The sequence below is a fragment of the Nylanderia fulva genome, unplaced genomic scaffold, assembly GCF_048542155.1.
Source record: "Nylanderia fulva isolate GAGA-0341 unplaced genomic scaffold, ASM4854215v1 Scaffold11, whole genome shotgun sequence".
NCBI lineage: Eukaryota > Metazoa > Arthropoda > Insecta > Hymenoptera > Formicidae > Nylanderia > Nylanderia fulva.
In genome coordinates, this window is record NW_028189302.1 from 2,969,741 (window position 1) to 2,981,942 (window position 12,202).

At 35.0% G+C, this 12,202-nt stretch overlaps 2 protein-coding genes across 2 annotated transcripts in view; one reads left to right on the top strand and one right to left on the bottom strand.

Moving 5' to 3' along the window:
- LOC146724950 (uncharacterized) overlaps window positions 1–12,202 on the bottom strand; it is a 345,089-nt gene that overhangs the window by 196,384 nt on the left and 136,503 nt on the right. The gene's annotated exons all lie outside the window — the stretch shown is intronic.
- LOC114943064 (uncharacterized) lies at window positions 677–5,552 on the top strand. The gene is made up of 2 exons (XM_029318635.2): window positions 677–720; window positions 3,670–5,552. The coding sequence occupies exon 2, from the start codon at window positions 3,676–3,678 to the stop codon at window positions 5,185–5,187; it is 1,512 nt and encodes a 503-aa protein (XP_029174468.1). The 5' UTR covers window positions 677–720; window positions 3,670–3,675; the 3' UTR covers window positions 5,188–5,552.

Sequence of the window (12,202 nt, forward strand, 5' to 3'; positions counted from 1 at the left end):
AAAAGATTAAATTTTTTAAATATATAAAATATATGTGTGCAATGATAAAAGAAAAAAAAATTAAAAAAGTACTTTTTACAATTTGTTATAAACTCATGTAACATAAAAATTCGCTGACTTCAAATCAAATTTTCAAAATTTTATAGTAGTACTTATAAATATTAAGACTTTAATTAAGTTACAATTAACTAACAATAAGTTATAAATTAAATACTAACGAAAGCAGTACGAAGATAAATAAAAGTTTGTTACTTTACATAATTAGTTTTTAAAATTTAATTTGCAAAAATTATTTCGATTATTAAAAAATAAAGTGTGAGTATTTTTATCCAGAGAGAGATTTTTAATTTTTAAATATAAATTAATTTAGCATAATTCTGAAATTGAATTTACCATTATCCTGTGTATCGAGATATTTACATTTCTACATATTTTGACAATAAATTTACTGTAACATACTGCCTTTATTTCACTCACACTCATTGTCTACGCTAACCGGCGCGACTGTTTAACTATCATTCGGTACAGACCTTACAGTTAAAAACGATAAGCAATTGTGAACGGTAGTTAACTCTCTGGTAGAGGGGTGAGCACGTTTCACCTGTGACAATCAAACGGTATGCAGATATGAAGCCGGGATAAACCGGCGACTCGTGGACTACTGCACGGTAGTAATCAGAGTCACTCCGAACAGTCAACGACTCGCCAGGCAGACAGCAGGTAATTCTTTTATACCATTTTATATTCAATTTTATATTCCTTTCAATAATTTTGTATTACATAAATAATCAATAATTCTATATTACATTTAATTCAATATTGTTAATGCATTTTTTTTTCTCGTTAAATGCAAGACTAGTGTCAATATTTTTTTACTATATAACATATAACTTTTTCCATTTGCTTCAACTTAAATCATGGTATTTTTGTTTACTCATACACATTTTTAAATAATGTTATTTTTTTAGAGTACTAAATATTGTAAATTTCTCTCTCTCTCATAGCATCTATTTACTAATATACATACATAAATATATATGCAATTTTTAGATATAAACATAGATTAATAAATTTTCGAAATATTATTTTTGAGAATATCATATTAGTAGGTATGATATGAATTTTAAATATATATTTTTATATTTTTGTCTGATAATATACTACAATATAACAAGAGATCCAAAAGAAATAATTAAGTAAGTGTTAATTAAACAAATCTATATATACATATATAAGCTAATTAATCAAATATTTTTAAATATATATTTTTAGATTTTTGTCTAATAATATAATAAACAAAAGAAACAAAGACACTATTAAGTGTTAATTAAACAAACATGTAAGCTAATTAAATTAATAATATCAAAAGTGGTACATTAAAGTGCGAAATATTTGATCATATGCCAATATAGACAAAAATAACTATTATATTTGCGTTGGCAAAATAATAATATTCGATAAAATTTGCATTTAATCTGAACAAATGCGGGTTTTGAATTTTAACAGAAATTATATTAAACTATGTTTACAGTCTTTTCGTGTGTGAACAGATTCGGTCGGATATGGTTGCAATTCGATGGCTTGTAATTCGGTTGAATGATTATCGTATATATTTTAATTTAACTTCACATATTGACATTAATTAACCAAATCATTTAATTAACCAATTTATATAAATAAATTTACAAGAAATATATGATTATATATAGAATTAAAAATTTTTCATTATAAATTCGAATTAAATAATTATGCGGTTTTTTAAAATATTTATATATTAACATTACTATATAATTAAATTTTAATTTTAAATATTTTTGTGTTATTTAATAACTAACAGCTAATATTTAATGTCATAATATAATGAAGAACATTCAGTTAAATAATAGACCGCAAAGTGAGTTTAAATTGTAGGCAAACGTTTACAATTTTTATGATCCATCGGTTGTGCAATTTTTTAAATTTATACACATATTAAAATCTATATATTAATATTTCAATATAATCTTTTTCTATTTTTGCATAGCTTTTTAAAATTCTATTGGATTTAAAAAAATACTGGAGAATTAATTTTTCGAAACTAAAATTATGTTTATGTGTGCAGTGATATTAATGTTAAACATCGAAATATAATATTTAAAAAAATGTCCAAAATAATTAAAATTTTATACACATATGTAAAATCTCTATTCTCTCGTCTTTATCTATCTCGAGCACATCAGCTATTTTTTAAAAGCAGTGATGTTGTCGCTACACATCGCGCGTTCTTCATGTTCCAATTTTCGATGCGGTGAACATCTAATTCCAGTTTTATCGCGACTACGGCGTTCGGTCGCTTGGCTAATTAAAAAGATTCTTAATTAAGAGCGAAACGGTCTCGTTGGCGTGTAACTGTAAACCGCGGATATAACTGTGTGTGACGCCTTGGTAACGGAGCGTAAGATCGTCGTCCTGCTGCAGATTTGTTCCGCTACATCGCCGGAGATACCGACCTTTTGCTCTGCAGTCGTTTGTTAGCGATGCTCACAAAACCGACAGCGCGCTTATAACTGTGATGGAATGACTCAACGCGTAGCTTTCAACAAAAGATCCCGCTTTTGTAAAACGTAACGAGCTCTTTATTCACGATGATCTTGCGTCAATAACTAAGTCATTATTTCCTTCTGTTCATTAATTTCTTCTTTGCATTAATGTCTTTCAAATCAGGTGCCAAAATTCTCTTATCAAACATATTGCGAGAGAGAACAAAAAATTTACCAAAGAAGAAAAAATGGTAAAAAATTATTTTCTTCTGTGCGTTAATTCCTTCTTTGCATTAATGTTTTTAAGACCATTTATTAGATCCTAAAATTCTCTTATTAAACATATTGCGAGAACAAAGAATTCATGACAAAGAAAAAACCAAAAAATTGCAAAAAATATATAAATGTGAAATATTAGAAAAAATAATGATTATATCAAAAAATTCTTTGCGTGCGAATAATTTTGTTGCCATAATTTCGAGTTGAAAATCACGCGAAGCATTGAACTTTGATGGGAATCAGATGTGATTTCGAGCTATGGTAAACATGCTCGGGCGAACAATCATCCGGATGGATCTCGGTGCGAGTCGGCCGGAACTCGAGCATAATACCGCGGAAACGGCCCGGGAAATTATATTTGTCATGGAGAATCGGCCGTGTCTACATTCGAGGACGATTCGATGCGATCTCTGACCGCGCAGCTACCGGACGGAACGGTCATTGCATGTGTATCGCCGGCCTTTTTTAAAAGCTACGCGTTTCGATGGAAAGTGCCCGGTGATATTCACGGTTACGTTCAAAGTGGAAGCGAGCAATCAGACCGATACACTAACCACCGGCTTCGCACACAGAGGAGTAATGCGGGAAAGTTTAATTTGATCGCTCTCTGTGACGGATGCGCGAATCGCTCAAATTCATTCTCAATTAATGTCAATCAATGCTATTCATTTTTTTATTTTACTTAAGATACACACTCATTTCTTTAACTATAGCTAACTGAATCATTTTCTATATCTGTGATATAATATTTCAAAATAAATGAAATTTTATGTACCAATTCTCCTTTCTTAGACTGTTCATTCAAATTTGAAGGTGCATGCGAATAATCTTGGGAAATATTTGACAATAAATAGAATTCTTGAATTTTTAGATCACGATGCTGAGATTATCGGCCGTGTGTCCATTGATCCTTCTGCTGGCTGGAGTCGACGCGGCCGGTATCGGCGAGGCTTGGCAAATCACGCCGTATTTAAAATCACTTTATCCGGATCATCTGTTTTGGCCACGATTTGACTCCACGGCATTCGAAGTCCGCACCGTAAGCGGAGTAGGTCGTCTGCCTCCACTCGAGGAATCGCGAAACGCTCGAAAACATTCGGAGCTTACTACATCGAGTTCCGTAGAGCAAAATTCCCTACCGGATGTCGAGAAAACTTCCCATCTGGAGAACGAGAACATCGAGCGTTTCCAGAAGCTCTTGGAGAATTCATCTCGCAACGATGACGAGGTCGAAGCCGAAGAGGAAGACCCCGAAGACGCAGCACCTATCCGGAAAATGTTTCGAAAGACGCTGATGATGAGACTTTTGCACGCAAACGACAACGACGAGTCATCTGCGAACGAGGCGAGGGAAATCGTACGTGTTCGCAGGCAAGCGGAGAACGAGACAAGCATGGAAAAGATCTCGACGACGAAGAGCGTGCGCGAGGCTCGGCTGAACTCGAACAGCCCCGAGACCTGGTCGAGTTCGGTTCAACCGATCTCGGTGGAATTTCGTCACCGTATCCCGCTGGACCAGGTGATCCGGCAGCAGCAGGAAGAAGAGGAAGCCGCCGCACTCTCCAACAGCTATCGGAGACATCAGGCACCTCGGGTGGACTTTGTTACCGGTCAGCATCATCGACGAAATTATCCGGAGTATCGCGAATCCCGGGACATGCCGATCACCAGGAACTACGACGACTACGACCAGATGTCCTGGTACAGGAACGCGATACGCGAGAGAGAGTACCCGTACGAGTACTCGTATCGTCGTGGATACAGCTACCACAATCCCGATCGCTACCGGATGGAGAGGGATTATTACGCGCGTCTGCCGAACGAGCCGAATTATTACTACGATCGTTACAGGGACGACTCCGATTTCGATCTCTACGGCAGGAATCGAGCCACGCCGAAGCCGAGGCGGATCATCTACTACGCCACCCTGCCGGAGGTGGTGCGGAAACCGGTGGATCTGAGAAATTATCCGCGATACGACAAAGCCTCGGTCACGCGAGACGGTGCCTACAAACGGGTCCCAGGCAACGTCGATCCCGTAAGGTATCGATACAGACAGTACGGTTACGATCCGTACGCGAAGAGATCGAGCTATTACGATCGTACCTACGAATATCCCGAGAGCGATTCGCGAAAGGTCAGAGTGTCGACGAAGGAGAACCTGAGCAGCGAGCGGAAAGTGAGCAATCTTATCGCTATCAGGGACAACGACGGCAAATTACCCTGGCCGGTGCAGATCGGCACGGAAGTTAGCATCAAGGACGACGAGAGGATTCCCGGGCGGAAGATTTTTGGCGAATCGCACGTCGGCTACGATAGATTTCAGAGCGCGCAGTTACAGAAAGCCCCGGACGCCACGGGATCCAGCGAGCTCCAGAGCGATAATTAAGGAATAATTCATCGTCGGGCATATAATATTTGCTCATTTATGGTATATCGAATGAGAGAATTAATTCTACTTTGTTTCGAGAAACCACGAACGACGATGATATTCTTCCATCATTATTAAATAAGCGCAAAATTTGATATTAAAAATATATACATGATGAATATTGAAATATATAATAATTACAGGAAAAGAGACGATTATCGCATTTAAATAATTTAGGAGATCTCTAATCAGCTGTCACGACTTAATATTTACGAAGGCACTTAATTTGTTAAATATTTAAAAAGCGATCTCTCTTTTTTAATAACAGAGATTATATAACTTGGTAGTATCGGAAAAATATAATTACACGATTTATTTTTACAGATGGACAATCAATTTTGATATTTAATATTGATTATCTAACGTCATTTTATACTATACGTTACCTATATATTAAGTATATACATATATATAATATATAAGTGTCTAACAGTAAGATTAATAATACACCTTTAAAATAATAAAATATATTTAAAACATTTATTTGTTTAATTAGTAAATAATAATAAAAAAGAAGTTGAATGCACAATAATATGCAGTGTACTTTTAAAACTTATGTTTGAATACTGTCAATCCAAGTTTTTGAAGTACAAGTTCCGAGAATATTAAGTATATCAATGTCATTTACAATATTCTTTTACATGTATGTGCGTCCTTCCTACATATTATTATCCGATAATAAGTAAGTTTCGTCATTCATTTAATAATTACATAACATTTGCGATAATTAAATTGAAAATTATTTAATGTTGCAATAAAACTAAAAAACAGTTATCTTGTACTGTTTTTAGAAATAAATCCCTACACTCACTTTTCATAGAATTACAACATAATTTTTTTATTTTATTCTTTCTAGTTTTTGCAAATTAGTTAAATTCATACTTGAAAAATATTCTGTTTACTCTCCTTAAATTTATAAAGAAAAAAGTGGTATATTTTGCTGATATTTTTATGCATTATAATGTAATACAATTTCCAGTGTTAAGCAAATTAGTTAAATGCAGCGTAAATACATATTTTAATTGTATAAAAAAGCGGCTATTATCACGTTTCCAATTGTCATATTTTTTTAAATTAAAAATAGCTTGTTTTATACTCTTTAAAAATAACATTTCATATGCAATAATAATAAAAAATGATAAATTTTATCAAAAAGACTCTATATTATGTTATATTAGAACAACACTTGTTTTCGAAAATTTAAATATTTACAAAGTTATATCATTTTTCAAAAGAGATACGTAAAAAAGAAGCATTTTCGAGATTTTTAAATTTTAACAATTGTATTTTTGAAGAAAAATCAAAAATTATAGTTCTGGGTATTTTGTTCGTTCATCTACGATCGGTTATGCTTGTTTCGCTGTTCGATTCACCGGATTTACTATCTGTTGAACACGACAGCTTACCCGCAGCTGCATGTCTTTTACTCACTGTTGAACTTGCTTGTTACCGCAAGAGCCGAATGCTTTCGAACACGGTCTGTACGCTATCGCCATCTAATTCAAAGCATTAATGAACAACTCGAATACTATATTTATCATGTTAATAAAATTGAAACTGCATTTTTAACGTCTAATATTTCGTTTAATAAATTTATAAAACGTCTGTTACAAATGTAAAATTAAATTTTGCAGAGTATATTTTATACTGTCTATATAAGATAACGCTGGGGAGAATTTATTTAACAAATTATTTATTGGAATTAGAATTAAATATATTTAAAAATCACATTCGATTTCACGATCAATGAAATATAATTAAATTTCACTAACATTTTTAAAGAAAAATTTACTTTCCAATTATATTGATTTTTTTTTAGGTAATTAATAGCGATCACGAGAAAAAAGAGAAGTTCGCTGAAAACTTGACATAAAATTATCGAGGTGCCTTCGTCGTCGCATTGTCGAAAAAAGTTGGAAATCGTCGCATCGGCCTTCCGAGATCGCCGATATATATTATCGGGCCATATGAAATTTAGGTTTGAGAATAGTCCCGTGCAGGAAATTGCTAACGACCTAAACGTTGGGGCGGCGCACTGGGACCGTAAGTCCCATGGGCCCACTTGTGATGGATGGTCCTTGGGCCACACTATAATTTGAAGGCGTTTTATGTGTGCCCTAACACGTACTCCTTCAATGATCCTCCATATGTCCCAATTGTCGTCCGACATAATCACGGAGAAGCTCGTATACATGCCCGTGACGGCCTTTTATCGCGCTATTTCGCGAATTTATTGGCATGAGAGAGAAATAAGCTTTAATGATATCAAATTGTTATTTTCAGGATTTTATCGTAATATCATATGATTTTATCATAATTCACGTCCGTTATTTGCAGCACCATGAATCGCTCCAAAGGTACGAACGTTGTAAATTTTTGTTTCTTCACAAAGAAGCTAAAAAAAAATAATGTCATATTTTTCAACTATTATCGATTGTCTTTTAGCGTTATTCTAAAATTTGAGAAAAAATGTCATTTCGTTTGTTTTTATTTCATTACAGCCTCTAACTAATTTTCGCGAATTTACAAGCAAAAATTGGAGATAATCGTTAAATGTTCGTACTTGCATGAATAAATTACGCGCTGCGAGAAAACAAAAACTTATAATTCCGCAATTCGCGGGCCGCGAATTACATAGTTATTTAATAAATTGCTTTACATGTGCTCGCTAGCGCGCTAATTAGTACCGGGCGCTATTATGCAAATCTTATACGCGGCGTAGGCATGGTTAAATGAATACCCAATTAAATTGCAAAGTGAGCGTTCCCAATTTTCCCTATATTTTGCCCTTTGGTACACTAATTAATTTCCACGGTCGAGCTCACTTTATTTACGCGCGACAAACCTCAAAATTGTAGCTGACCGTTCGATATATTTACACAGAAACCGCGAACCATGCGTTGGTATAAAAATACTTTTCGCGCGAGTTATAATTCGTGTCAACATAATTATATTTCAAATTCTTTCGCGTGACAAGTTGCGACAATCTTATCGCATCAGTTTGCGAACAAAAACAGTGAAAATTAAACTCTTGTGGAAAAATTGGTTTCTAAATCGATAAAAAACTACAGTTTAATTATGTCAATTAGTGCTTTTGATATAGTATCAAATAAAAAAAAATATAGTATCTATTTCTTCTTTGATTTACATTCAAAGGTATAGTTTTCAAATTCTCATTCTTGAGCAATAAATTTTTTTTCCGGCGAATTAAATTATTTGTAATCATATTGCGTGAGTTTTAGATCTAAAACTCACGCAACGCGAATTTTCAGGGATTCTTTAAGCTATATGCGGTATAATTGAGCAAGCATGTTGATTATCTCTGACACATACGGTGTAATTTATTTCGCTCTATTATCAACTTGTACGCAATAAAAGACGCGTATTCTCGGGCATGACAAGAATTCGTCAAGTCGAAACCTGAGGAAGCGTTTCGTCATCGGTGAGTCCTGATACGCAAGAACGGCCGGGGGTCTCGTCTCCGGCCACTTCTTCCTCCCGGTAACGTGGAATTATTGTGGATAATATGTGGATAGTTAGTCCGCGATTAGTCTGTCCCAGCGGATTGTATCCCTTCCCTTCCCATTCCCGCAGGCAGCGCCTGCCGTGATAAATGACCGAATCCTTTAGAGTTTTTAACCGCGAACCGCTCTCGCTTAAAGGTTTCTCTCTTCGACTGAGCCCGCTCACCTCAGCCGAAGGTCGTCGCTACAATTTTGCCGTAAATCACGGTAAATGTTGACGTAAACGCCATGAGTAATTAGATACACTAGCCTATGATAACCCCTGCTTCTTGCGCATCCACCGTCACGTCTCGATATTCATCTTCGATCCTAATATCGCTCTTCTCTCGCCACGCAAAACAAGAACAGTTGATTCTATCGAGAATATTTATCGAGAGAAAGATACATTTTTTATCAATTATTTTTATGCATAATTGTTAAGTATTGAGCGGCTTTAGGACACTTTTTTAATGAAACAAGTTTTCGTTATCAGAGAGCGGCGTACATAATTTCTTGAAAAGAGCGCATCGGAGTAAATGTCGCGCTAATGATATTTATGATCCTTATCAAAATTAAAAAGACACTCGGCGATAATCGAAATGAGAGAGAAGAGGGCAGAAAAATCCGATGTCTTTCTTTTCTTCCTTAACATCGCTAATCCATTGGCTACTCACCCCGTAGCGACTTTCGCAGCGAGGGTGAGGTCGATGAGTTTACCACCGCCGGGGGTTTTGATATAGATTGCGACCCACGCCTAATTTTCAGACTCACCGTTGTTTATTGCCGAATCCTTTTAGCCTTCGAATGGGGTGCCGGATAACTCTGTGTCTCCCTCATCTTTGCCGCGAAAAGAAAGGTCGTTCGACATTAAAGAGAAAGTCGGGGAAAGAAAAAACGACGCAGACCACATTTCGGTTCATTTGGAAACAGCGCCATTTAATAAATTCTTTTATCTTAACTTTTAAAAAAATCTACACGAAATTTTACTGCCTCTTGCATATTTTTAACTGTGTGAAAAATTTTCAAATAATTAAATTTAAGATACGTAGGCGTGTATAAATAATATAACGTCTCTGTATTCGCCGACTGTTGTCATTTGTTGTAATTTAAAGAAAATGTGTGTTGCTTGAATAATAGCGCCATTTAATAAATTCTTTTATCTTTACTTTTAAAAAAATCTACATGAAATTTTACTGCCTCTTGCATATTTTTAACTATGTGAAAAATTTTCAAATAATTAAATTTCAGATATGTAGGCGTGTATAAATAATATAACGTCTCTGTATTCTCCGACTGTTGTCATTTGTTGTAATTTAAAGAAAATGTGTGTTGCTTGAAAAATAGCGCCATTTAATAAATTCTTTTATCTTTACTTTTAAAAAAATCTACATGAAATTTTACTGCCTCTTGCATATTTTTAACTATGTGAAAAATTTTCAAATAATTAAATTTAAGATACGTAGGCGCGTATAAATAATATAACGTCTCTGTATTCTCCGACTGTTGTCATTTGTTGTAATTTAAAGAAAATGTGTGTTGCTTGAAAAATAGCGCCATTTAATAAATTCTTTTATCTTTACTTTAAAAAAAAATCTACATGAAATTTTACTGCCTCTTGCATATTTTTAACTATGTGAAAAATTTTCAAATAATTAAATTTAAGATACGTAGGCGTGTATAAATAATATAACGTCTCTGTATTCTCCGACTGTTGTCATTTGTTGTAATTTAAAGAAAATGTGTGTTGTTTGAAAAATAGCGTCATTTAATAAATTCTTTTATCTTTACTTTTAAAAAAATCTACATGAAATTTTACTGCCTCTTGCATATTTTTAACTATGTAAAAAATTTTCAAATAATTACATTTAAGATATGTAGGCGTGTATAAATTATATAACGTCTGTATTCGCCGACTGTTGTCATTTGTTGTAATTTAAAGAAAATGTGTGTTGCTTGAAAAATAGCGCCATTTAATAAATTCTTTTATCTTAACTTTTAAAAAAATCTACATGAAATTTTACTGCCTCTTGCATATTTTTAACTATGTGAAAAATTTTCAAATAATTAAATTTCAGATATGTAGGCGCGTATAAATAATATAACGTCTCTGTATTCTCCGACTGTTGTCATTTGTTGTAATTTAAAGAAAATGTGTGTTGCTTGAAAAATATATATATATATATATATATATGTGCGCCTTTCTCTCTTTGAGTTAAATCGTACTTTAGTGGATATTTCAGCGTGGTACTCTAGGGTTAATGCGACGCGAAATGACGAAGTTACCCGCGAGGCATTCGACGAGATCGTTAGGGACACACCCGCGGAAAACACGGGTGAGCCGTGTGACTATAGGCATTAAAATCGCATTTGCCGCTTTTCCATGTTCCCGCCGCATTTATTTAAACGGTATATTCGTTCGACCCCGGGGAGCAAAGATATTTAACATCGGAATAGTTGCGGAGAGAGAGACACGGTTCAATTTTTCTGCTTAAGATAAATCGATTTTAAATTGATCGCATTAAATCTTAATTGAAAACAAGCGAGAAATGCATTATGCACCTCTCCAGCTGATATCCATTTAACCCGACATATATATAAATAATTTCTTCCTCGCCGATTGAAACGTCAAACTTATAAACGGGAAAAAAAGAACCTCGAACTTTTTATTTATTAAATCCTTTTTTTTTTATACGGCATATATGTATATATCGAAATCTGAACTCGCAATCAGTAAATCAGATCGGTTTCAATCTCGGGCGCAATATAACGCAGTTAAACGTTTATATAAAATCGCGCGTGTAAGCCGCGTTATTTGCGGCTTATATTCGCGACCGCCGATCATCGACCACCACCGTCCCCATCTGGTCTGTTCGTCCATATATCCGTTCGTCGCGCGTTCATTCGGAGTCGCCGGGACTCATCGAGGGACTCGGAGGGAGGAAAACGCCGAGTGCGCATCGGTTCCCTCGTTTCATCGGGCTCTCCAATAAGAGTACACCTATAATTTGTAACGTGGCTCGGGTACCGGCCTAATGGAAAAATGCGTTCCGGCCAATTCTGGCCGTAGTGCCGGTGTGGAGAGAAAGAAGGTGGAGGAAGAGCGAGACGAAAGAGGGAAGGAGAGAGGAAGAGAGACAGGAAGAACGGAGAAGGAGACGAGCGGAAGAAGCCGACGAGGAGGCAGGAAGACGCCTTCTCTCCTGCAACCGCGTGAAAGGCGCACACCACGCGTATACAGGGTGTCTGACAGAGAGTGTCACTTTGAAAATATATTAGTAGATCTCGTTATTTAGAGACGATGCTTCCTTGGCAAAAATATCGAGGGAGGCCATCATTTTTTGCCATCACGTATAATATCTTTATAACTGAACCTTAAATTAAAATTGTATTAAAGTAAATTCTACTTGAAATTAATATTTCATTTCCACAAGGCTTAGTTTGCGAAAAATCCTTCATTTTCAGTATCGCTT